Source organism: Pristiophorus japonicus, chromosome 7 (genome assembly GCF_044704955.1).
Source record: "Pristiophorus japonicus isolate sPriJap1 chromosome 7, sPriJap1.hap1, whole genome shotgun sequence".
NCBI lineage: Eukaryota > Metazoa > Chordata > Chondrichthyes > Pristiophoridae > Pristiophorus > Pristiophorus japonicus.
This window is the reverse complement of record NC_091983.1, coordinates 148,473,870-148,497,900: the sequence shown is the minus strand read 5'-3', so window position 1 is coordinate 148,497,900 and position 24,031 is coordinate 148,473,870. Positions and strand designations below refer to the sequence as shown.

The 24,031-nt window shown below is 44.8% G+C and overlaps 1 protein-coding gene across 2 annotated transcripts in view; it reads left to right on the top strand.

Annotated features, from left to right (window-relative positions):
* mms22l (MMS22-like, DNA repair protein) overlaps positions 1-24,031 on the top strand; it is a 203,387-nt gene that overhangs the window by 135,149 nt on the left and 44,207 nt on the right. For both annotated transcript variants that reach the window (XM_070885405.1, XM_070885404.1), the window contains exon 15: positions 16,468-16,658. In XM_070885405.1, the coding sequence (XP_070741506.1) occupies positions 16,468-16,658 (191 nt within the window). The remainder of the gene's footprint in view (positions 1-16,467; positions 16,659-24,031) is intronic.

Below are 24,031 nucleotides of genomic sequence, written 5' to 3'. Positions count from 1 at the left end.
GAATCTCCTTGAGGGAAGACTTAGGGATGACGGTTATGCTGGCTTTAGCAATACACACTGACACTTGTGTAGAAAAGGTTTTATTTGCCTGGTTCCTCAGTGTCTTTGAGTTGTGTTTAATAAAAGTCTCATGCTACATGACCATAGCAACTGGATAAACGTGAAAGCTGTACTCTGCAGTAATACCTAGATTAATGAATTCAGGAATAATCAATAGTTCCAGCTCAATATAGATTATGTGCAACCTTGCTTAGAGGGGTCTAATGTTAGAAAATTACTGAAGTGTCCAACAGGCAGAAGTACTGTAAAACAGCAGCCTCCACAGTGGTTTCCTTTGATCCTGAGGAATGAAAGGACAGGAGGATCAGCTCCGGCCTAAATGAGATTATGGATGGTTCAGGAGCTTATCTGGTCTAATGCTAACTACTGTGGCTTTGCTCATCCAAGGGTTTTTGCCGCAGACACTCTATCATGTATCATCATTCTGCTTCACATTGGCAGGCATTAATCCTTCCTTCAGCCCCATCCAGTTAACGGCTTCTGACCGAGCTGTGCTGAATGCAAACGGTACTCGCCTCTGAGCATAGAATGCACCTGACATCGATTCACACCCAAGTATGTTTGATGTGGGCAGATCAGATAATTGGAAACTTTAACCCTTTCCAGCTCAAATAACCCAAGAGTGAGCTGGCACAGAGTGATCATTCTAGGTGGCCTGAAGTATGCACATTCCAGCCAGGTTTTGTCACTCAACATAGGCAATGTTAATCATTCAAATATAGCCAATTTCTAATCATTCATATGGCTCAAGGGAACTACATAGGCAGTTTTAATCATTCATGTGGCTCAAGGGAACTATTAAGTTACCCAACATTTGTTTGATTACAAGTGAACTGTATTTATTTAGCAACTGACATCCACAGTTATGACTGGGGCAGAAATGCAGGATTCTCTGTTGAAAATGGTTTGGTTGGTAGAATAACAAAACTAGACAAGTAGTAGCTGTTCATTAATACAAAAGCAAAATACTGCGGATGCTGGAACCTGAAATAACAACAGAAAATGCTAGAAATCTCAGCGGATCAGGCAGCATCTGTGGAGAGAAAAAACAAAGAGAGTTAATGTTGCAGGTCGATGACCCTTCGTCAGGGGAGGGAAAGACCAACAAAAGGGAGGGTCTGTGATGGGGTGGGAGGCAGGAGAGATTAGAGAGATAAAAGGGATGATGGGCCGAATTGAAATGGTAATGGTAGCAGTTAGAAAAAGGTTATTCCAGATAGGGTGTGCTGTTCATTGTTGGGTCTGTATGAACTGGCTATAATGTACAATGGTGTAATTTGACTTTCTTTATTATGGCTGTATCAGAATAGGCACGAGTTGTTCACCAGTGTTCTATGTTTCATGATGCTGAGCTAATGGAAAGAAAGAACTGTATATTTATACAGTGTATTTCACACCCTCAGTACATCGCAAAGTGCTTTAAAACCAAACCATTACTTTCGTAGTACAGTCACTGTTGTTATGTAGGGAAACAACAGTGACTGTATTTCAAAAGCAACTCATTGATGTAATAATCTAATTTCTGAATATTTTAGCAATTATATTAATCACACAAATTAAAAAGAAAGAAAATATGACATGCATTTTAAAATTTGGCTTCTGAATATCAGTGGGACCAAAATCTGAATATCATTGGAACCAGAATTGATTAGAATTTGAGTTAGATTTAATGTACATTGATTTAAGAACAAAATAAAGCATGGAATGAGAAAATGCTATTTTGCCCATAAACCCACTGCCTTCCTCTCGCAGTATGGGAGGAGAAATTCCCAGCTCTGCCTGAAATGAGAGCAAAGTTGGTGGAGTGGCCAAGCCGCCTGCCCGGTGCTGGCATCAGGAAACCTGAACCATTTTCAGGTTTGGGCCTTATTTGAATGTAGCCGGCGAGGTGCGGGCACCAAGTGGGCACTCTGCTGCAGTCCCAACCGAAACAAGCAGATGCCCTTGCTGAACATCGCGTCAGATGGGCCTCGAGAGCCCATGAGCCGACTGAGGTGTCCTCTGATTTTCAACTTCCGTCAACCTTTCTTTCAGGCAAGAACCACACGGGTGGCGTGGAAAATCATGCCCGTATTCTCTATTCCATTTTAACTGAGTGATCGTTCTGCAAATTTCTTTCTGACAATAGTTTTACTCACAATTAAACCATCATTCTATAAAACTGGTTATTTACTTCGCATAGCACATTTGTGTTCATATGTGTTTTTAAAAAAAAATTTGGATCATGTAAAGTCCATTCAGCTAAACAAATCTGCACCTCCTTCATAGATCACATCCCTCCCCATCCTTCTCGCCAAATCCCTTCACTCTCCACCCTTCTCTGGTCCCAGTTACACAGTTGCCATCATGTTCCATGGGATTATTGATCAACTCTATCTGTATTTATCCACTGATCCTTCAGTTCTGTTCCTGAACTGGCCTACTAAATGTCATCTGTGATGGGGTCACTCTTCAGGCATAGTGAGATATCGATGAAATATGATCAATTTGAATATCTTTAATTTGGATCTACATTGCCAACTGACCAAATATTTTGGAAATGAAAAACAATTAATTATAATTTAGCTTAAATTAATATCATTAATGTGCAAGTTTCTCCTAACTTTCTGGGGAAATGTTTAACAAATTAACAGTTAATTGACTATTGTTCTCCCGGTTTGATTTCTCTGAAGGTTTCAGAGTTATTGGAGTTATCAATTGGTGTTTTTCAATTAGAGTAGAAAGGGATTATTCATCTCCCGATTCTAGTTCATACACAAATCTTTGAAGGTGACGGAACAAGATGAGAAGGCTACTAAAAAAGCATGTGGGATCCATGGCTTTATAAATAGAGACATAAAGCACAAAAGCGAAGGAGTTATGCTAAACCTTAATAAATCACTGGTTCGGCTTCAGTTGGAGCATTGTGTCCCATTCTGGACACCACATTTTAGGAAGGATGTCAAGGACTTGGAGAGGATGCAGAGAAGATTTACCAGAATGATACCAGGGATGAAGGAATTCAGTTATTTGGAGAGATTAGAGAAGCTGTGATTGTTCTCCTTAGAGCAGAGAAGGTTATGGTGAAATTTAAAACCAGTGCTCAAACTGATGAGGGGTTTTGTTAGAGTAGACATTGTTTCTACTGGCAGAAGGGTCGATAACCAGAGGACACAGATTTAAGATAATTTGCTAAAGAACCAGAAGGGAGATGAGATTTTTTTTAATGCAGCGAGTCATAATGATCTGGAATGCACTGCCTAAAAGGGTGGTGAAAGTATATTCAACAATAACTTTCAAAAGAAATTGGATATATACATGAAAACAGTAAAGGTTGATCAAGGTAGTACAGTAGATGTTGTGTAACTGAGAAAGTTCAGCAAGGTAGTACAGTAGATGTATATATGGACTTTCTGAAGGCATTTGTCAAAGTGCCACATGGGCTTATTAAGAAGATGGAAGCCCATGGAATTAAGGGGAAAGTGACCGGAAGCAAAGGGTGGTGCTGGATGGATGTTTTTCAGACTGGGAGGTGCTTTGAGTGGTGGTTCCCAAGGGTCAGTTTTGGACCCATTACTCTTTTTACATTTTTATAAATGATCTAGGCTCGAGTGCAGGGAGCAGCATTATAAAGTTTGCAGATGATACAAAACTTGGCAACGTAGTAGATAGTGATGAGGATAGTTATAGGCTTCAGAATGATATAGACAGATGGAGTTCAATGTGGAGAAGTGTTAAGTGATGCATTTTGGGAGGACTAATGTAGAAAGACAGTATTATAACTGGCACGATTTTGAAAAGTGTAGATAAGCAGCAAGACCTTGGTGTCCATGTACACAAATCCTTAAAGGTGGGACGGCAAGTTGATAGGGTGGCGAAAAAAGCATGTGGGTTACTTGAGTTTATAAATAGATGAATAGAATGTAAAAGCAAAGAGATCATGTTAGAACTTTATAAATCACTGGTTAGGCCTCAGCTGGTGTATTGTGGATAATTCTGGGCACCACACGTCAGAAAAGATGTAAAGGCCTTAGAAAGGGTACAGAGAGGTTTACCAGGATGTTACCAGGGATGAGGTAGTTCAGTTATGAGGAGAGGAAAAGTTAAGACTGTTCTCCTTGCAACAGAGAAGGTTTAAAGATGATGAAAGGTTTTGATAGGGTAGATAGAGAAAAACTATTCCCTCTGGCAAGTGGGTCAATAACCAGAGGTTATAGATTTAAAATCATTGCCAAAAGATCTAGAGGGGAGATGAGAAGAATTTTTTTTACTCAGTTGTCATGATCTGGAACGCATTGCCTGAAAAGGTGGTGGACGCTGATTCCATAAATAATTTTAAGAGTTGGACAGGTACTTAAGGAAGAGGAACTTAAAGGGTTACGGACAAAAAGCAGGGATGTGGAATTGAGCACAACTGCTCTTTCAGAGAGCTGGCACAGGCACGACAGGCCGAATGGTTTCCTTCTGTGCTGAGTTTTTTGATTCCATGAAAAGAAAAGATTTGCAGGGCTATGGGGAAGGAGCAGGAGAGTGGGACTAACCGGACAGCTCAAAGTGCTCGTACAGGCACGATGGACCAAATAGCCTCGTTCTGTACTGTAATTACAATGATTCTCATTTAAAGCTTAACTGAAATTCAGAAAGTGATGATGTGCTATATAATAGTTGCCAATTTTTGTAACAGTATTTTTTTGAGTTGTTTGAATAAAGATTTCAGAAGCATAATTAGCTTTTTTGCTTCACCTTGCTAGGTATAAAAGTTTAACAGTGAGGTGGGAGCCTCACTAATTAACTCAGATTAGGGTCCTGTGATGCACATAGGACCCAGGTGCAGTTTTGAGGGCCAACTGTGTGAACTTGTGGCTTAGACACTGGGCTTAGTAAAATCTGGCAGTCAAGGGGAAGAGGCCCCAAAAAGGTAAGTGTGAAATTATTTTTTGTGTCAGGAGGAGCAGGAGTGCTCCTCCAGAATCCATAAGAATAATGTGGGCCCGTGCCAAACTAGGCTCTCTTTCCCCTTCCCACCTCACCCTGCAATTGCCTCCAACCACCGTACCTACTTTCCTGCTGGCTGATCATGCCCATGTCCAGAGCTGGTGAGCTGCAGTGCGACACACTTCAGAGCATGCGTCTCGCTGACCATATGTTGATGAGGCCCTGCCATCAAACTTGGTCGGCCTCCTGCCAGGGAGATTGGGCAGCTGGCCAAAAGAAGGTTAGATCACTTCTATTGAATCCAAAGTACTGTAGGGTTTATTTGGTCCAGCTCTTTTTGATTGTATTACATCTGTGTAAGATTTTTTTCTTGACATGGGCCGAAATATTTTTTACATTTACAAAACTGAAAATGTGATTATCATAAAGCAGTTTTGGTCTGGAATGACATGAAATAAATACACAGAGCAATTTTCAACGCGGTAATGAATCGATTGCCCATTATACACCCTGCCCGATTTCCCTTTCCATCGACTTTAATAGTAAGGAAAATCAGGCGTATTGTATAACGGGCGGCCAGTCCGCCACAGCCTGTTTTATACACCCACCGAAGTTGACAATGACCCCCCAATGTACAGATTAGCTGGTGTTCATTCCCAAATACTGGCAGGAATGGTTAAATGGAGTGAAACACATTAAGATCATATCTCATACCCAGCACTTTACATTAACACTGCTCCTGCCTAGAATTTGTGTCTGTAACATTGGATTAGAACCAAAACCATTACATCACCTACTTCACATAGGGTATCTCAGTCGAATGTGAGCAGAAAAGAGTCTTGTCTCATGGCGTAGTGGCTAAGGTCCTCATTTAACCAGCTTTGGGGAGAGGTAACAGTCAGCCAGGACTCCCACTCCTGATCACGAACAGGTGATAATACAAGTGTACATCGCTGGACTGGATTTGGATCTGGTTCAGTTTTATTGCCCCTAAGATTGTATAGTCTGACAACATTAGTTACTTGGAGTAACACACGAAGAGCTGCCGTTTAGGCAATATACCCAGTGAACTGCCGATATCCATAGCTCCGTGCCCCAACATGAATCATGGGAAGTTGAACAGTGACTGGGAAACTAATTCCGATAAAAAGGTAGCGTATCCCTTGATTTGTATCGAAACAAAAATATTTAGGAAATTTATAAGCAAATAAATACAACATTTCTAACACTGGTGAGTCTAGATAAAGATGGTTGTTCCTTTTACCAATGGAGCTATTCAACAAATAACATCAGGTGTCTGAAGATTAAGCTATCGGTTAAAATTGATCAGAAATGCGCTATTTGCAAAGAGAAGACCAGAAACAATCGATTTGTAATTATAAAGGCTTGTTTGTCAATTTGTCTGTTTGTGTTGGATGACAGCTTTCTCTCTTTAACAACATTGGAACCATGGTTGCCAAAATATACCCACTTAGGGGGCTCACACTGTGGAGCAGGCAGACTGCCCATAATTTCATTGAAATCACTGGATTGAATTCAGTCCCAGCAGTAATGTGCAGTGGCAGCCTGAAGTTTCTGAGCAGGGGAGCCACTCTTTGTAAATGTGTCTAGCCTCAGAGGTTCCCAGCAATTTTGAAGGTCGCCCTGATGGGTACCAAATCATATTATGTTGTATTCATATATCTCAGCTGCAACGCTACAACATTGTTTATGGAATTTAATAACTCAAATGCAATAATACTGTGTGAGCGTTAATGTAGAGTCCCAATTGACTTGACCAGAGGATAACTGGAAGGAGAAATAGTGGCACATTTCTACAGGTTGTTTTTAATAAGCATGTTATTCAGTTTATCAGTCTGCTGGTATAATATAAGCCAACCTACTCTTCCAGACAGATTTGTTAATGTCTCCTTTTCTACAGAAACATTGATTCCCTGCAGACATATCTGTATTAAACCTCTGGAAACTTGCAACTTCAAAATTAGATTAAGTAGCAGAAACATTATTCCTGAAATAGAAGAAAATTGAGTGTGTTATTGAATTCATGCCACATTGTTTCAAAATGAGGTATAGTATTATATAGTGGCACTGTTCCCTTAACAGGCAACCAGACGTGGTTCATGATCGTTGAATTTGATTGGCAAACAATCCCACGAGAGGATATTGGAGTCTTATTTTGATTATTGCGTCTTTTTAAAATTATCTGTGGTTTTGTTTATTTTGTATATATTTCTTATAGCTTTTGTAGAAATGAATACCAAATTTCACTAGTTTTTGCACCCAGTAAAGTTCCAATAAGCCAAATCTTGTATTGCATCTTCTTTGAAAAGTTGAACATCTTCTTAAATGTTAGCTTTTATGCATTTGAAATATAACATGGAGAAAATAAGTGTTGCTTCCCTTGGATTTTATATATTATATAATATATATATAAATACACAGATATTAACACTGATATAAGATATTTGTTTTAATTATTGCTTCATAGACACATACAAGCCAAACACTTCGCGGAAGTAAAGTAGTTTAATTGAAATTTAAGTGCACCTTTGTTCATTTCAATTCTCTTTAGTACTGCAGAAGCATTTCTCTACACACATTGTATACATAATATTTCCAGGTGTTCCTCATTAATGTTTTGTGAGGACCATATCAAAATAAGATGAAGCACGTGCAATGAAGTCTCTGTAACATAAATGTTGTCATTGCATTTCAGGTGTGTGTAAAGATTGAGGAAAACACCTTTCCCAGCAATTTTGCAGAGGTGACGATGCCTCTTTCCAAGTTTTATTTTATTTTGTTAAAATGTTATTAAAATCTGAGTTGACAGTTTGAGAGATCAGAATTATTTTCCCCAGTAAGATTTTCCATTTTGCCAAGATCTCACCGGCTTCCCAAGCTGTATCCTATGTAAACGCCAACTCCTCCAAACCTTTGCCATCTCATAAAGTGACCCAACGGTTCACAAAGTAAAATGGATGGTCAGGTTGTTGGTTGAATAAATGTCGCAGGCAGCAGCTCTTTCTCTCCACTCCCATCGGTCATGAATGTACACATAACCATCTGTACTGAGAACCGATTCTTGTATTTGCTTCTAACTGACTACTTGGCTCCATGGAGGCGGACTAGTACACAGCAAGGTGCAATGATCTAGTTCAAATCTGAGTATGTCACACCTGGTTTATCACATACGATAAAGATACTTCACTGAAGTACAAGGTGATATCTCCCCCTCTTCCCCAATTGGGATATCTTCATTTTTGACAGTTTCTTGATGCACTGGACTTTAAATTAAACTCCCAGTTTCCAGTTAAACTTGTGCAATATTTTAATTATTTTCTGGTATGACTGTTCACAATGATTCAGGAGGCGCCACACCACTTAGTGATGGTGGAAATGCTGCTGCGCTGCTGGTCTGGTGCAGGCCAAGAATTTGGCTATTGCTTTCATTCCCTCTGCTACTAAAACAGCCATGCACTATAATTGAAACCGTTTTCTCTGAAGTATGTATTGCCTGTCACACTGGATCATGTACTGCTGTATCATCATCATCATAGGCAATCCCTCAAAAATAAGGAAGACTTGTTTTGATTCTAAAAGTGAGTTCTCAGGTGATTGTATAGATTGTAAGGGGAATACATAGACGTTTCTGCGGCCGCAACCGAGACTCCAGGATGGTATGTTGCCTCCCTGGTGCAAGGGTCAAGGATGTCTCCGAGCGGTTGCAGGGCATTCTGAAAAGGGAGGGTGAACAGCCAGTTGTCGTGGTGCATATAGGTACCAACGATATAGGTAAAAAATGGGATGAGGTCCGACAAGATGAATTTAGGGAGCTAGGAGCTAAATTTAAAAAGTAGGACCTCAAAAGTCGTAATCTCAGGATTGCTACCAGTGCCATGTGCTAGTCAGAGTAGGAATCGCAGGATAGCTCCGATGAATACGTGGCTTGAGGAGTGATGCACAAGGGAGGGATTCAAATTCTGGGGGAGGTGGGACCAATACAAACTGGATGGTCTGCACCTGGGCAGGACCGGAACCAATGTCCTAGGGGGGAGTGTTTGCTCATGCTGTTGGGGAGGAGTTAAATTAATATGGCAGGGGGATGGGAACCTATGCAGGGAAACAGAGGAAAGTAGAATGGGGGCAGAAGCAAAAGATAGAAAGAAGAAAAGTAAAAGTGGAGGGCAGAGAAACCCAAAGCAAAAAGCAAAAAGGGGCCACATTACAGCAAAGTTCTAAAGGGGCAAACTGTGTTAGAAAGACAAGCCTGAAGGCTCTGTGCCTCAATGCGAGGAGTATTCAGAATAAGGTGGACAAATTAACTGCACAGATTGCAGTTAACGGGTATGATGTAATTGGCATCACGGAGATATGGCTCCAGGGTGACCAAAGCTGGGAACTCAACATCTGGGGGTATTCAACATTTAGGAAGGATAGACAGAAAAGAAAAGGAGGCGGGGTGGCATTGCTGGTTAAAGAGGAAATTAATGCAATAGTAAGAAAGGACATTAGCTTGGATGATGTGGAATCGGTATGGGTGGAGCTACGGAATATCAAGGGGCAGAAAATGCGAGTGGGAGTTATGTACAGACCACCAAACAGTAGTAGTAAGGTTAGGGACAGCATCAAACAAGAAATAAGGGATGCATGCAATAAAGGTACAGCAGTTATCATGGGTGACTTTAATCTACATATTGATTGGGCTAACCAAACTGGTAGCAATGTGGTGGAGGAGGATTTCCTGGAGTGTATTAGGGATGGTTTTCAAGACCAATATGTCGAAGAACCAACTAGGGAGCTGGCCATCCCCGACTGGGTGATATGTAATGAGAAAGGACTAATTAGCAATCTTGTTGTGCGAGGCCCCTTGGGGAAGAGTGACCATAACATGGTAGAATTCTTTATTAAGATGGAGAGTGATTCAGTTAATTCTGAAACTTTAAGGAAAGGTAGCTTCGATAGTTTGAGGTGTGAATTGGCTAGAATAGACTGGCAAATGGTACTTAAAGGGTTGACGGTGGATAGGCAATGGCAAACATTTAAAGATCACATGGATGAACTTCTGCAATTGCACATTCCTGTCTGGAGTAAAAATAAAACGGGGAAGGTGGCTCAACCGTGGCTAACAAGGGAAATTAAGGACACTGTTAAATCCAAGGAAACGGCATATAAATTGGCCAGAAAAAGCAACAGACCTGAGGACTGGGAGAAATTTAGAATTTAGCAGAGGAGGACAAAGGGTTTAATTAGGAGGGGGAAAATAAAGTACGAGAAGAAACTTGCCGGAAACATAAAAACTGACTGCAAAAGCTTCAATAGATATGTGAAGAGAAAACGATTCGTGAAGACAAACGTAGGTCCCTTGCAGTCGGATTCAGGTGAATTTATAATGGGGAACAAAGAAATGGCAGACCAATTGAACAAATACTTTGGTTCTGTCTTCATGAACGAGGGTCGAGTGAGAAGGAGGAACTGAAGGATATCCTTATTAGGCGGGAAATTGATGGGATTGAAGGCCGATAAATCCCCGGGGCCTGATAGTCTGCATCCCAGAGTATTTAAGGAAGTGGCCCTAGAAATAGTGGATGCATTGGTGATCATTTTCCAACAGTCTATTGACTCTGGATCAGTTCCTATGGATTGGAGGGTAGCTAATGTAACACCACTTTTTAAAAAGGGTGGGAGAGAGAAAGCGGGTAATTATAGACCTGTTAGCCTGACATCAGTAGTGGGGAAAATGTTGGAATCAATTATTAAGGATGAAATAGCAGCGCATTTGGAAAGCAGTGACAGGATCGGTCCAAGTCAGCATGGATTTATGAAGGGGGGATCATGCTTGACAAATCTTCTGGAATTTTTTGAGGATGTAACTGGTAGAGTGGACAAGGGAGAACCAGTGGATGTGGTGTATTTGGACTTTCAAAAGGCTTTTGACAAGGTCCCACACAAGAGACTGGTGTGCAGAATCAAAGCACATGATATTGGTGGTAATATACTGACGTGGATAGAGAACTGGTTGGCAGATAGGAAGCAGAGTCTGGATAAATGGGTCCTTTTCAGAATGACAGGCAGTGACTAGTGGAGTGCCGCAGGGCTCAGTGCTGGGACCCCAGCTCTTTACAATATACATCAATGATTTGGATGAAGGAATTGAGTGTAATATCTCCAAGTTTGCAGACGATATTAAACTGGGTAGCGGTGTGAGCTGTGAGGGGGACGCTAGGAGGCTGCAGGGTGACTTGGACAGGTTAAGTGAGTGGGCAAATGCATGGCAGATGCAGTATAATGTGGATAAATGTGAGATTATCCACTTTGGGGGCAAAAACACAAAGACAGAATATTATCTGAATGGTGGCAGATTAGGAAAAGGGGAGGTGCAACGAGACCTGGGTGTCATGGTTCATCAGTCATTGAAAGTTGGCATATAGGTACAACAGGCAGTGAAGAAGGCAAATGGTATGTTGGCCTTCGTAGCTAGGAGATTTGAGTATAGGAGCAGGGAGGTCTTACTGCAATTGTACATGGCCTTGGTGTGAGGCTTCACCTGGAATATTGTGTTCAGTTTTGGTCTCCTAATCTGAGGAAGAACGTTCTTGCTATTGAGGGAGTGCAGCGAAGATTCACCAGACTGATTCCCGGGATGGCTGGACTGACATATGAGGAGAGACTGGATCGACTGGAGTTTAGAAGGATGAGAGAGGATCTCATAGAAACATAAAATTCTGATGGGACGGAACAGGTTAGATGCAGGAAGAATGTTCCTGATGTTGGCGAAGTCCAGAACCAGGGGACACAGTCTTAGGATAAGGGGTAAGCCATCTAGGACTGAGATGAGGAGAAACTTCTTCACTCAGACAGTTGTTAACCTGTGGAATTCCCTGCCGCAGAGCGTTGTTGATGCCAGTTCATTGGATGTATTCAAGAGGGAATTAGATATGGCCCTTTCGGCTAAGGGGATCAAGGGGTATGGAGAGAAAGCAGGAAAGGGGTACTGAGGGAATGATCAGCCATGATCTTATTGAATGGCAGTGCACGCTCGAAGGGCCGAATGGCCTACTCCTGCACCTATTTCTATTTTTAATAAGGGAATTACAGTCTTTGTTACAGGTGGGTCAGACAGTAGTAGAAGGAAAGGGTGGGTGGGTAATCTGGTTTTCCGCACGCTCCTTCCCGGATGCTCTTCTTCCACTTTGGGCGGTCTTGGGCCAGGGTTTCCCAGGTGCCGGTAGCGATGTTGCACTTTATCAAGAAGGCATTGAGGGTGTCCTTGAAACGTTTCCTCTGCCCAACTGGGGCTAACTTGCCATGTAGGAGTTTCGAGTAGAGCGCTTGCTTTGGGAGTCTCGTGTCGGGCATGCGGACGATGTGGCCTGCCCAACGGAGCTGGTCGAGTGCGGTCAGTGATACGATGCTGGGGATCAAGAACACTGACGTTGGTGCATCTATCCTCCCAGTGGATTTGCAAATCTTGCGGAGGCTGCGCTGGAGGTGTCTACTGTATATGATCCACGTCTCTGAACTATATAGGAGGGCGTGTATCACCACTGCCATATAGACCATAAGCTTGATGCCAGATTTGAGGTCCTGGTCTTCAAACGCACTCTTCCTGAGGTGACCAAAGGCTGCGCTGGCACACTGGAGGCTGTGGTTGGACTTCGTCATCGATGTCTGCCCTTGCTGATAGTAGGCTCTTGAGGCATGGGAAATGGTGCACGTTGTCCAAGGCCGCGCCGTGGATTTTGATATCCCGGGGGGGGCAGTGCTGTGTGGCGGAGTCAGGTTGGTGGAGGACCTTTGTCTTACGGATGTTTAATGTAAAGCGCATGCTTTCGTACGCCTCAGTGAAGATGTTGACGATGGTATGGAGTTCGGCCTCTGTGCGCAGACGCAAGCGTCATCCGCGTACTGTAGTTCGATGCGGAGGATGGGACGACCTTGGATCTAGCCTGGAGGCGACAAAGGTTGAACAGGTTCCCATTGGTTGTATAGATTAGTTCCACTTCAGCGGGAGCTTGTTGAGAGTGAGATGCAGCATTGCAGCAAGGAAGATCGAGAAGAGCGTTGGCATGATGACGCAGCCCTGCTGTATACCATGAAAGCAATGTCTGAGAACACGGTGTAATCAAAGAACAATCTTAAAGAAAACAACTATCAGCAGGTGGGTAAAACAATTGTACAAGTGGTCCTGGAGTACAATTTAGGAATAAAATTGACCCGAGAGCTGCATAAAATAACACCTTAAAATTCACACATGGTATTTAAATATAACTTTAAATGGGTATGGCTGTAATTTAATCTAAGGATTCGGAAGATTGCATAGAGTCTGCTCCTGATGATTTATGTACAAAAATTAAAATTATTAAGTAATTCATATAAATCAACTCCAAATTCAGAGATGTAGACTGTAGTTACAAAATGCTGGAACGCTTAACCCCCTGACTACAATGCAGTCTTCTAATCACCCATGGTATCCAATATTATTTAAATCCCAAACTATAAAGATCTAGCAATTTTATAAATGCTTAATTGGCATTCCTCCCTCAATATAAGAATAGGGATTGCGTTTGGTGCACGAGTTAACTGTAATTTTTTGTCTATACTGTAAATGAAAATATTAGATACAATATAGCTATAGAGATGCAAGCCTCTACAAATGAGCCTACCCTGAAAATGAGTGACATTCCATGAGTACATTTTTTTCAGTAATTATTTTTATTATGTTGTACATTTGGAAGTATGATAACTGCTTCTAGATTCAAGATCATGAGCCCAAGTTTCCACATGGGCCTAGAACGGCGCAGTCCCGACCTGGACGCCCGTTTTTCACGCCATAAAGTGCGCCTAAAAAAAACCTCGGTATTCTCCACCTCCCTGCAGGTCCTCGGGCCCAAGGCGCAGCCAGCACGAGCTGTAGGGGGCGGAGCCAGGTCCCTGCGCTGAAAACAGTGCCGGGACCTCTGCACATGCGAGCTACAGTGGGCACGCAAGTGCAGTAGCTCCAGGTGCCGAACTGTGTGGGAGGGGCCCGAAGCACGCAGCCCCTAGCCCTGGCCGAATGGCCTCACTGGGGCTGCGTGAATAAGGCTCCTCCCACGGCCAGCTCCTGCTTTCCCCCCCCCCCCACCCCTCCTTGACCAGACCCGACCCACGCACCCTCACCCCCCCCCCCCGACTGGACCCGACCCGACCCGCGCTCCTGGACCCGACCCGACCCACGCACCCTCACCCCCCCCCCCCCCCCCCCCCGACTGGACCCGACCCGACTCCCGCTCCGCCCGCCCGCCCCCCCCCCCCACTGGACCCGACCCGACTCCCGCTCCCGGACTGGATCCGACCTGACCTCCCCCCCTCCCTCCTCCCTCCTTCTCTCTCTCTCTCTCTCTCTCTCTCTCTCTCTCTCTCTTTTTCCCCCCCCCCCCGACCCAAACCGAACCTCCCCGACCCAACCCAACCCAACGCCACCTACCTGTAAATCTGGTGCTGGGGACGGGCCCTGCCCGAAGTCTCAGGCCGGCCCGTTCAGCCTTCGGTCCCGAAAGGCCTGTCTGAAGCACTTTCACACAGGTAGGAAGATGGTTTATTTAATCTTTTCTTTGCTTATAAATGTTTATTCAGGTTGGATTTATTTGTATAAGTATAAGTAAGGATTTATTATAGAATTTAAGACTTCCCTTCCTCCCCCCCCCCACCTCATTCTGGACGCCTAATTTGTAACCTGCGCCTGATTTTTTAATGTGTAGAACAGGTTTTTTCAGAATCTTCACTTGCTCCATTCTACTTTAGTTTGGAGTACGTTTTCACTGTGGAAACTTTCAAATCAGGCGTCAGTGGCCGGACACGCCCCCTTTTGAAGAAAAAATTCTGTTCCAAACTAGAAATGTTCTACCTGACTAGAACTGCAGAAAAAAAAATGTGGAGAATTGCGATTTCGAAGATAGTCCGTTCTCCACCAGTTGCTCCTAAAAAATCAGGCGCAAATCATGTGGAAACTTGGGCCCCATATGTATAGTATAAAGTAAAACCTGTCCTAATAATTGCTTGTTTAGAGAAGGAGAACAAGCATTTAAAGAATCCTCCCAGCAATAAATGGTTCAGACTTGAACCTGTAATAGGAGACTCTTTGGGCTAGAATTTCCATTGCACCGCCGCCCGGTTTCTCGGCGGTATTGGCCATTTTGGGCGAGAACCGGGTTGGCAATTTTCCACAGCTGAGTTCCGCCGGTGGTTTCAAAGTACCGCTGGGGAGCGGACCACCTGCGTGCGCACCGCCCATAGATCGCCATCGCCCGATTTTTGGCTCAGCTGTGCTGGGCGGTAGGTAAATAACTAGCCCTGTCAAAAAAGGTAAGTAAATGGGTTTTTACTAATTATTTTAAAATTCTCTTGCAGTGATTTAAGTGAAAAGGGTCCTGAGAATTTTGATTTTGAGAGTTTGATTTTTTTCATTTTACGTTTTTTCAAAAAATATGTTTTATGTTTCTCTCCTCCTAGACCCAACCCACAGCCTTGGTGTAAATTTTAGTAATTATCGGCCATTTCTTTTTAAAAGAACCGCGCAATCGGCCCAAAATTCCATTTTTTCGCCGAGAATCAGGGCGTAAGGACCATTTTTTTTCGCTGGCCAGATTTTGTTCTTTTTATGGAATTTTTCACAGCCGATAAATTTGAGAATCTTAGCAATATTTTGGGCAGCAATCCGGCGCTGGCGGATTTTTTGGAAATTCTCGTCCACAGTCACTTAAAGATAGTCCCAAAGGGGCTTTGTGGGTAAATTTCTGTGTAAGTTTTAGAATGGTTACATTTTTGTATATATTTTAATGGAAATTTGTTACCCTAGTAGGAATGTGTAACATTAAAAAAAATTAAATATAGATGAATTCAGTGGAATGTGTAATCTGGCTTAAAAGTATTCGGTTAACTGAAATTTATCCAGTCGGTGCCACTAGAAACTGTTTTATTTCAATTTATGTTCACTTAAGCAGAATTGACTATTTCAAACAGCGTTCAAAATAACTGCTCGCACCTCATCACTTATCCCTTTGAGTCCAATTTGACAATCTCTTCTGTTCTCGATTATCCACTATTGTAAGTTTGACGATTACTCCAGCATCTTCTGAGAGTCGTCCTCAGATTAGTCTCTACCATCTATTGTCACTGCCTCTTGCCTTCACAGCATGAGGAGCTGCTTCTAAGTGGAGCAGATCTTGATTGCAGCTGATATGTGATTTGAGGGGGAATAAAACGTTGAAAATGGAACAATGAAGGGGAACATTAAAGGGAACAGAAAATCTCAAGATAACCTAACAAATGAATCGGGGAAAACAGGAAAATAGAAATGAGCAAAAATGTACAATATATAATTTGGGGGGGAAAATGTGTATTTTGTCCTGCATTGCATCAATCATTGAATCTGCAATAAAATTTGTCCAATGAGAATTTAACACTCCTTACAGGGTTCAAAATATTTTCTTTTCTTCATTTATCTCTTCTCAGGAGTATGCACAAGCGCTCAATCCAGCCCCTTCAGCATCCTCATGTGCCTTCACACAGTCTTCCTGCACCATTAGTTGCCAAAGAGCGCCATCTAGCTATCGCCAGTGCTCTCTGGAGAAATTTCTTCCCTTTTGTGAAGAGCCAAAGACTGTCGCAGACACCTTCTTCACAGATTGCTGATATTGCTGCAGGTCAGTGCAATACTCATTAACGAGCTCTGTCCTGATTCTCAGCATTTAAAAACTGCCGCACAAAACCGTATGAAAGGGTAAGAAAGATTTGTGTTCCTACCTGAACTGCGTATAAGATAATGCACCAAATGTGGAACCATCGTCATGTTTTCTGGAGGAAACCTTCCCAATTTGTGCCTCAGCCGTGTTAATTATGCAATCACATTACACCTGGTGTTAAAACTTCTGTAATAAGGAAACATAAACTTTGACGTCACTAAATAACTGGTTAGGTTGAAATGGAATGTCACTTGGGAACCTTCTGCAGTGAGTGCCCTCATACCTGAAGCATACTTAAGTTGATATATACACAAATATTTGTTAGTCTGCAAAAATACAATAAATCCTCTCCACATAAGATTCAAATATTTGATGTCAGGCGTACTGTTCCCTGTAGGCTGCACTATGTTCTGTGGGACCTGTTTCTTAAAATGTGCAGTCCCTTTACATTTCTGTGAATGAGCGGTATTTCCAATGTAAAAGCCTGTGGGCGGATTGCGCAGACATTGCAGATTACTACGCGGCTGGGCACGCACACAGAACGAACATTGGTTACGAATGCGATAAATATCAGAGTGTGATTACAAAACTGCTCTGTAATTGAGTTCAGATAACAACTATCACTCAAGTTATAACTCAGTCTGAAGGTCTGATTAGATTTCTCCTTTGTAATCACTCACAGCTATCGATTATTATTCAGTCTAAAAGTTTTAAGTGACAAAATATTAATCTGGCTAGTCAAGGACTCTGGTTGACAGCCAGAATGGCTGCTGCACTCATCACACAGCACTGTCCCCCGGTCATCAAAATCAACGGCGAGGCCTTGGACATTGTGGACCACTTTCCATACCTCGGGAGCCTGCTATCAGCAAGGGCAGACATCGACGACGAGATCCAACACCGCCTCCAGTGCAGCAGCGCAGCCTTCGGTCGCCTGAGGAAGAGAGTATTCAAAGATCAGACCGTCAAATCTGGCACCAAGCTTTATGGTCTACAGGGCTGTCGTCATACCCACCCTCCTATATGGCTCAGAGACGTGGACCATATAGAGTAGACACCTCAAATTGCTGGCGAAATACCACCAATGATGTCTCCACAAGATCCTGCAAATCCCCTGGGTGGATAGACGCATCAACGTCAGTGTGCTCAACCTGGCCAACATCCCCAGCATCGAAGCACTGACCACACTCGACCAGCTCCTTTGGGCGGGCCACATTGTCCACATGCCCGACACAGGACTCCCAAAAACAAGCGCTCTACTCAGAACTCCTACACGGTAAGCGATCCCCAGGTGGGCAGAGGAAACGTTTCAAGGACACCCTCAAAGCCTCCTTGATAAAGTGCAACATCCTCACTGACACCTGGGAATCCCTGGCCCAAGACCGCCCTAAATGGAGGAAAATCATCCGGGAGGGCGCTGAGCACCTAGAGTCTCGTTGCCGAGAGCATGCAAAAATCAAGCGCAGGCAGTGGAAGGACCCGACTACCCACCTACCCTTTCCTTCAACGACTGTCCCACCTGTGACAGAGACTGTAATTCACATATTGGACTGTACAGTCACCTGAGACCTCACTTTTAGAGTGGAAGCAAGTCTTCCTCAATTTTGAGGGACTGCCTATGATGATGATGATGCAAGGAAAAAACAAACCATCCGTACTTTTCGTGAGTTAACACACCCTGGGGGCGATTTTGGTTTGGTGAGCTATTGGATGGGCGACAGACATTGCGACCACACCGCACACCTGATCGTACCAGCGAGAGGTCTGAAGCAACATTGGCATGCAGCTAGCGACCTGCGAGCATCAAACAGATGCTCCAAAGCAGCTCACTGGTTGGTTGGAGAAGGCTGGAAATCGACCCACTCCTATGCTGGGTTGGCTGACAGCCCGCCGGTGGGGGGTGAATGGAGTGAGAGAGGGGTGGGGTTGCTTGAAGAATGCATAAGGAAGAGTGGGGAACGTCTGTTTTGATCCTCCTGCCCCCACAAATATATATTTTTTTAATCGACCAGTTTTTGGAGGGACTTGCAGTGGTTTATTTAAAACCCATCCCAGGGCTGCTCTCCGCTACGGACCCTTGGAGCAAGAGGGTGGGAAGCACGGCACAGATCCCACCCATTGGTCTAGAAAATTTGTGACGGTGTCCTATAATGGGCAGAGGATTTAGATTTGAATATTGAAATTGGGCTGCCATCTGCTTCAGCAAGAAGTGCTGGCTATTCCTTTTGAGGCCTGTTCAAAAATTGAGTCAGGTGGGCCTTGGGCAGCCCACATGTTTTTTTCAGAAATTATTTGTTTGCCAGCCAGCCCGTTATCCAGCGTAAATAGAGCAGTAGGGATATGGAAATCATTCTCCCCCTTGCCCCCCGCCACCAACTCCAGTCTGTGATTACTGTTTCAGCCCATAGCATCCAATCGTGCCTTTATCATTCAGGTGTGTCAAAGATTGCATGGTAATCATTCTGTAGATAATGCAAAATTAATTCAATTCACGATTCATTTCTGACCGAGTTTATTCATATGCATTATAACAAGAAGGTATTCATTCTGGACTAGATTGGCATGAATTGGCTATGCAGAATTTTTTTGTGTCAGCACTTAACGTAGTTACTTAAAGTCTCGTATGAACAATGACGGACAGGTAAAGACCATCTGATCCATCGAGATATACACTCCACTCCACCCGAAAACATGTGATCTCCTGGGAGAGGCAAGAAAAAATCTGGGAAATTCTTCTCCAACCTATCTAGGCGATCAAAACTAGTCGAAGAATCACTCTGGCCTTGAATTCCCTGCAGCACCTATCTTCTGGAAGAAGTAATCTCCCCAGCCAGAAACGGGTCCAGCTCTCACTTGAAGGAATGCAGCGAATCTGCATCCACCATACAAAACGGCAGCTTGTTCCAGAGGTCGACTATTCTCTGGGCATACCACCACCTGACATCCAACCTAGATCTAACCCTATACAACTTCAATTTGTGACCCCTGGTCCTTCCTAACCTATTTAATTGAAATATACTGACAGCTGGAACACCGGCTAATCCCTTCATATAAACCTCAATCATATCCCCATAGTCTATGCTGCTCTAAGGTATAGAGTCCCAACTCTTTTAGCCTATCTTGATAACTAAGATGCTTTAGACTTGGAATTAGTCTAGTGGCCCTCTTCTGCACCCTTTCCAGATCCGCAATTTCACCCACCATGTGAGGTGACCAAAACTGGATGCAGTAAGCGAAGTGCGGCCTGATTAAGGTCTTGTTCAAGGACAAAACAGTATGCCTCTCCTTGTACAATTGGACCTCTCTGGTCCGGCACCCTTGGCTCCTGACGCATGCCGGACCAAAGAATTTTCCAAACCACTGGAGATCAAATGCTGACAACGACCCGGACACGTTCTGCGCAGAAGCCTACTGCGCTCGCTTTAATCGTCCAGAATCACTCTGTTTTTTAAAGTCCTCAGGCCCAGCTTCGGTGCCTCAGTCAGCTGCCTGCCCTTCCCTTTATTAAGATGGAGAGTGACACAGTTAATTCAGAGACTAGGGTCCTGAACTTAAGGAAAGGTAACTTCGATGATATGAGACGTGAATTGGCTAGAATAGAATGGCGAAAGATGCTTAAAGCGTTGACGGTGGATAGGCAATGGCCAAACAATTAAAGATCACATGGATGAACTTCAACAATTGTACATCCGTGTTTGGAGTAAAAATAAAACGGGGAAGGTGGCTCAACTGTGACTAACGAGGGAAATTAAGGGATAGTGTTAAATCCAAGGAAGAGGTATATAAATTGGCCAGAAAAAGCAGCAAACCTGAGGACTGGGAGAAATTTAGAATTCAGCAGAGGAGGACAAAGGGTTTAATTAGGAGGGGGAAAATAGAGTATGAGAGGAAACTTGCAGGGAACATAAAAACTGACTACAAAAGCTTCTATAGATATGTGAAGAGGAAAAGATTAGTGAAGACAAACGTAGGTCTGTTGCAGTCAGAATCAGGTGAATTTATAATGGGGAACAAAGAAATGGCAGACCAATTGAACAAATACTATGGTTCTGTCTTCACTAAGGAAGACACAAATAACATTCTGGAAATACTATGGGACCGACGATCTAGCGAGAAGGAGGAACTGAAGGAAATCCTTATTAGCCAGGAAATTGTGTTAGGGAAATTGATGGGATTGAAGGCCGATAAATCCCCGGGGCCTGATAATCTGCATCCCAGAGTACTTAAGGAAGTGGCCCTAGAAATAGTAGATGCATTGGTGATCATTTTCTAACAATCTATCGACTCTGGATCAGTTCCTATGGACAGGAGGGTAGCTAATGTAACACCACTTTTTAAAAAAGGATGGAGAGAGAAAACGGGAAATTAGCCTGACATCAGTAGTGGGGAAAATGTTGGAATCAATTATTAAAGATGAAATAGCAGCGCATTTGGAAAGCAGTGACAGGATCAGTCCAAGTCAGCATGGATTTATGAAAGGGAAATCATGCTTGACAAATCTTCTAGAATATTTTGAGGATGTAACTAGTAAAGTGGACAAGGGAGAACCAGTGGATGTGGTGTATTTGGACTTTCAAAAGGCTTTTGACAAGGTCCCACATAAGAGATTGGTGTGCAAAATTAAAGCACATTGTATTGGGGATAATGTATTGACGTGGATAGAGAACTGGTTGGCAGACAGGAAGCAGAGAGTCAGAATGGCAGGCAGTGACTAGTGGGGTGCCGCAGGGCTCAGTGCTGGGACCCCAGCTATTTACAATATACATCAATGATTTAGATGAAGGAATTGAAAGTAATATCTCCAAGTTTGTAGATGATACTAAGCTGGGTGGCAGTGTGAGCTGTGAGGAGGATGCTAAGAGGCTGCAGGGTGACTTGGACAGGTTAGGTGAGTGGGCAAATGCATGGCAGGTGCAGTATAATGTGGATAAATGTGAGGTTATCCACTTTGGTGGCAAAAACATGAAGGCAGAATATTATCTGAATGGTGGCAAATTAGGAAAAGGGGAGGTGCAACGAGACCTGGGTGTCATGGTACATCAGTCATTGAAGGTTGGCATGCAGGTGCAGCAGGTGGTGAAGAAGGCAAATGGCATGTTGGCCTTCATAGCTAGGGGGTTTGAGTATCGGAGCCAGGAGGTCTTGCTGCAGTTGTACAGGGCCTTGGTGAGGCCTCATCTGGAATATTGTGTTCAGTTTTGTTCTCCTAATCTGAGGAAGGACGTTCTTGCTATTGAGGGAGTGCAGCAAAGGTTCACCTGACTGATGCCCGGGATGGCAGGACTGACATATGAGGAGAGACTGGATCGACTGGGTCTGTATTCACTGGCGTTTCGAAGAATGAGAGGGGATCTCATAGAAACATATAAAATTCTGATGGGACTGGACAGGTCTGCAGGGAGAATGTTCCCGATGTTGAGGGAGTCCAGAACCAGGAGTCACAGTCTAAGGATAAGGGGGAAACCATTTAGGATGGAGATGAGGAGAAACTTCTTCACTCAGAGTTGTTTACCTGTGGAATTCTCTTTCGCAGAGAGTTGTTGATGCCAGTTTGTTAGATATATTCAAGAGGGAGTTGGATATGGCCCTTACGGCTAAAGAGATTGAGGGATATGGAGAGAAGGCAGGAAAGGGATACTGAGGTGAATGATCAGCCAGGATCTTATTGAATAGTGGTGCAGGCTCAAAGGGCCGAAAGGCCTACTCCAGCACCTATTTTCTATGTTTCTATGTTTCTCAGCACCCCAACACCCTATTTGCTCTAGCTATCGCTGCATGGCATTGTTTATGCATCTGTAAGGATCTACGCACTAGAATGTAGAGACCCGCAAAACATTTGCAGTCAAATTTGTAACTTTATTGCAACAGTACTTGTTTAGACTGTTAGCATCATCTTCATCTATAGAATCAACGCTGATGCCCTCCCTCCTCTCTCTCTGTCCCTCTCTCTCTCTCTCTCTCTCTCTCTGTCCCTCTCTCTCTCTCTGTCCCTCTCTCTCTCTCTGTCCCTCTCTCTCCCTCTCCCACCCCCTCTCTCTCCCTCTCCCACCCTCTCCTCTCTCTCCCTCTCCCACCCTCTCTTCTCCCCCCCATCACTTCCCCCCCCTCTCTCTCTCTCTCTCTCTCTCTCTCTTTCTCTCTCTCTCTCTCTCTCTCTCTCTCTCCCCCCCAACCTCTCTCTCCCCCCCAACCTCTCTCTCCCCCAACCTCTCTCTCCCCCCCCAACCTCTCTCTCCCCCCCAACCTCTCTCTCCCCCCCAACCTCTCTCTCCCCCCCCAACCTCTCTCTCCCCCCCCAACCTCTCTCTCCCCCCCAACCTCTCTCTCCCCCCCAACCTCTCTCTCCCCCCCAACCTCTCTCTCCCCCCCAACCTCTCTCTCCCCCCCCAACCTCTCTCCCCCCCAACCTCTCTCCCCCCCAACCTCTCTCTCCCCCCAACCTCTCTCTCCCCCCCAACCTCTCTCTCCCCCCCAACCTCTCTCTCCCCCCCCAACCTCTCTCTCCCCCCCAACCTCTCTCTCCCCCCCAACCTCTCTCTCCCCCCCAACCTCTCTCTCCCCCCCAACCTCTCTCTCCCCCCCCAACCTCTCTCTCCCCCCCAACCTCTCTCTCCCCCCCAACCTCTCTCTCCCCCCCAACCTCTCTCTCCCCCCCAACCTCTCTCTCCCCCCACCCTCTCTCTCTCTCTCTCTCTCCCCTGCCTCCCTCTCTCTTCCCCCCCTCGCTTTCTCTCTCTCTCTCTTCCCCCCCCCCTTCTCCCCCCCCTTCTCCCCCCTCTCTTCTCCCCCCATCCCCTCCCTCTCCCCCCCCCCTCTTCCCACCCCTCTCTTACCCCCCCCTCTCTTACCCCCCCCTCTCTTACCCCCCCCTCTCTTACCCCCCCCTCTCCTCCCCCCCCTCTCCTCCCCCCCCTCTTCTCCCCCCTCCCTCTTCTCCCCCCTCCCTCTCTCCCCCCTCCCTCTCTCCCCCCCCTCCCTCTCTCCCCCCCCTCCCTCTCTCCCCCCCTCCCTCTCTCTCCCCCCCTCTCTTTCCCCCCCTCTCTTTCCCCCCCCTCTCTTTCCCCCCCCTCTCTTTCCCCCCCCTCTCTTCCCCCCCCCCTCTCTTCCCCCCCCCCCTCTCTTCCCCCCCTCTCTTCCCCCCCCTCTCTTCCCCCCCCCTCTCTTCCCCCCCCCTCTCTTCCCCCCCCCTCTCTTCCCCCCCCCCTCCACCCCCCCCTCTCTTTCCCCCCCTCTCTTTTCCCCCCCCTCTCTTTCCCCCCCTCTCTTCCCCCCCCCTCTCTTTTCCCCCCCCTCTCTTTTCCCGCCCCTCTCTTCCCCCCCCTCTCTTTCCCCCC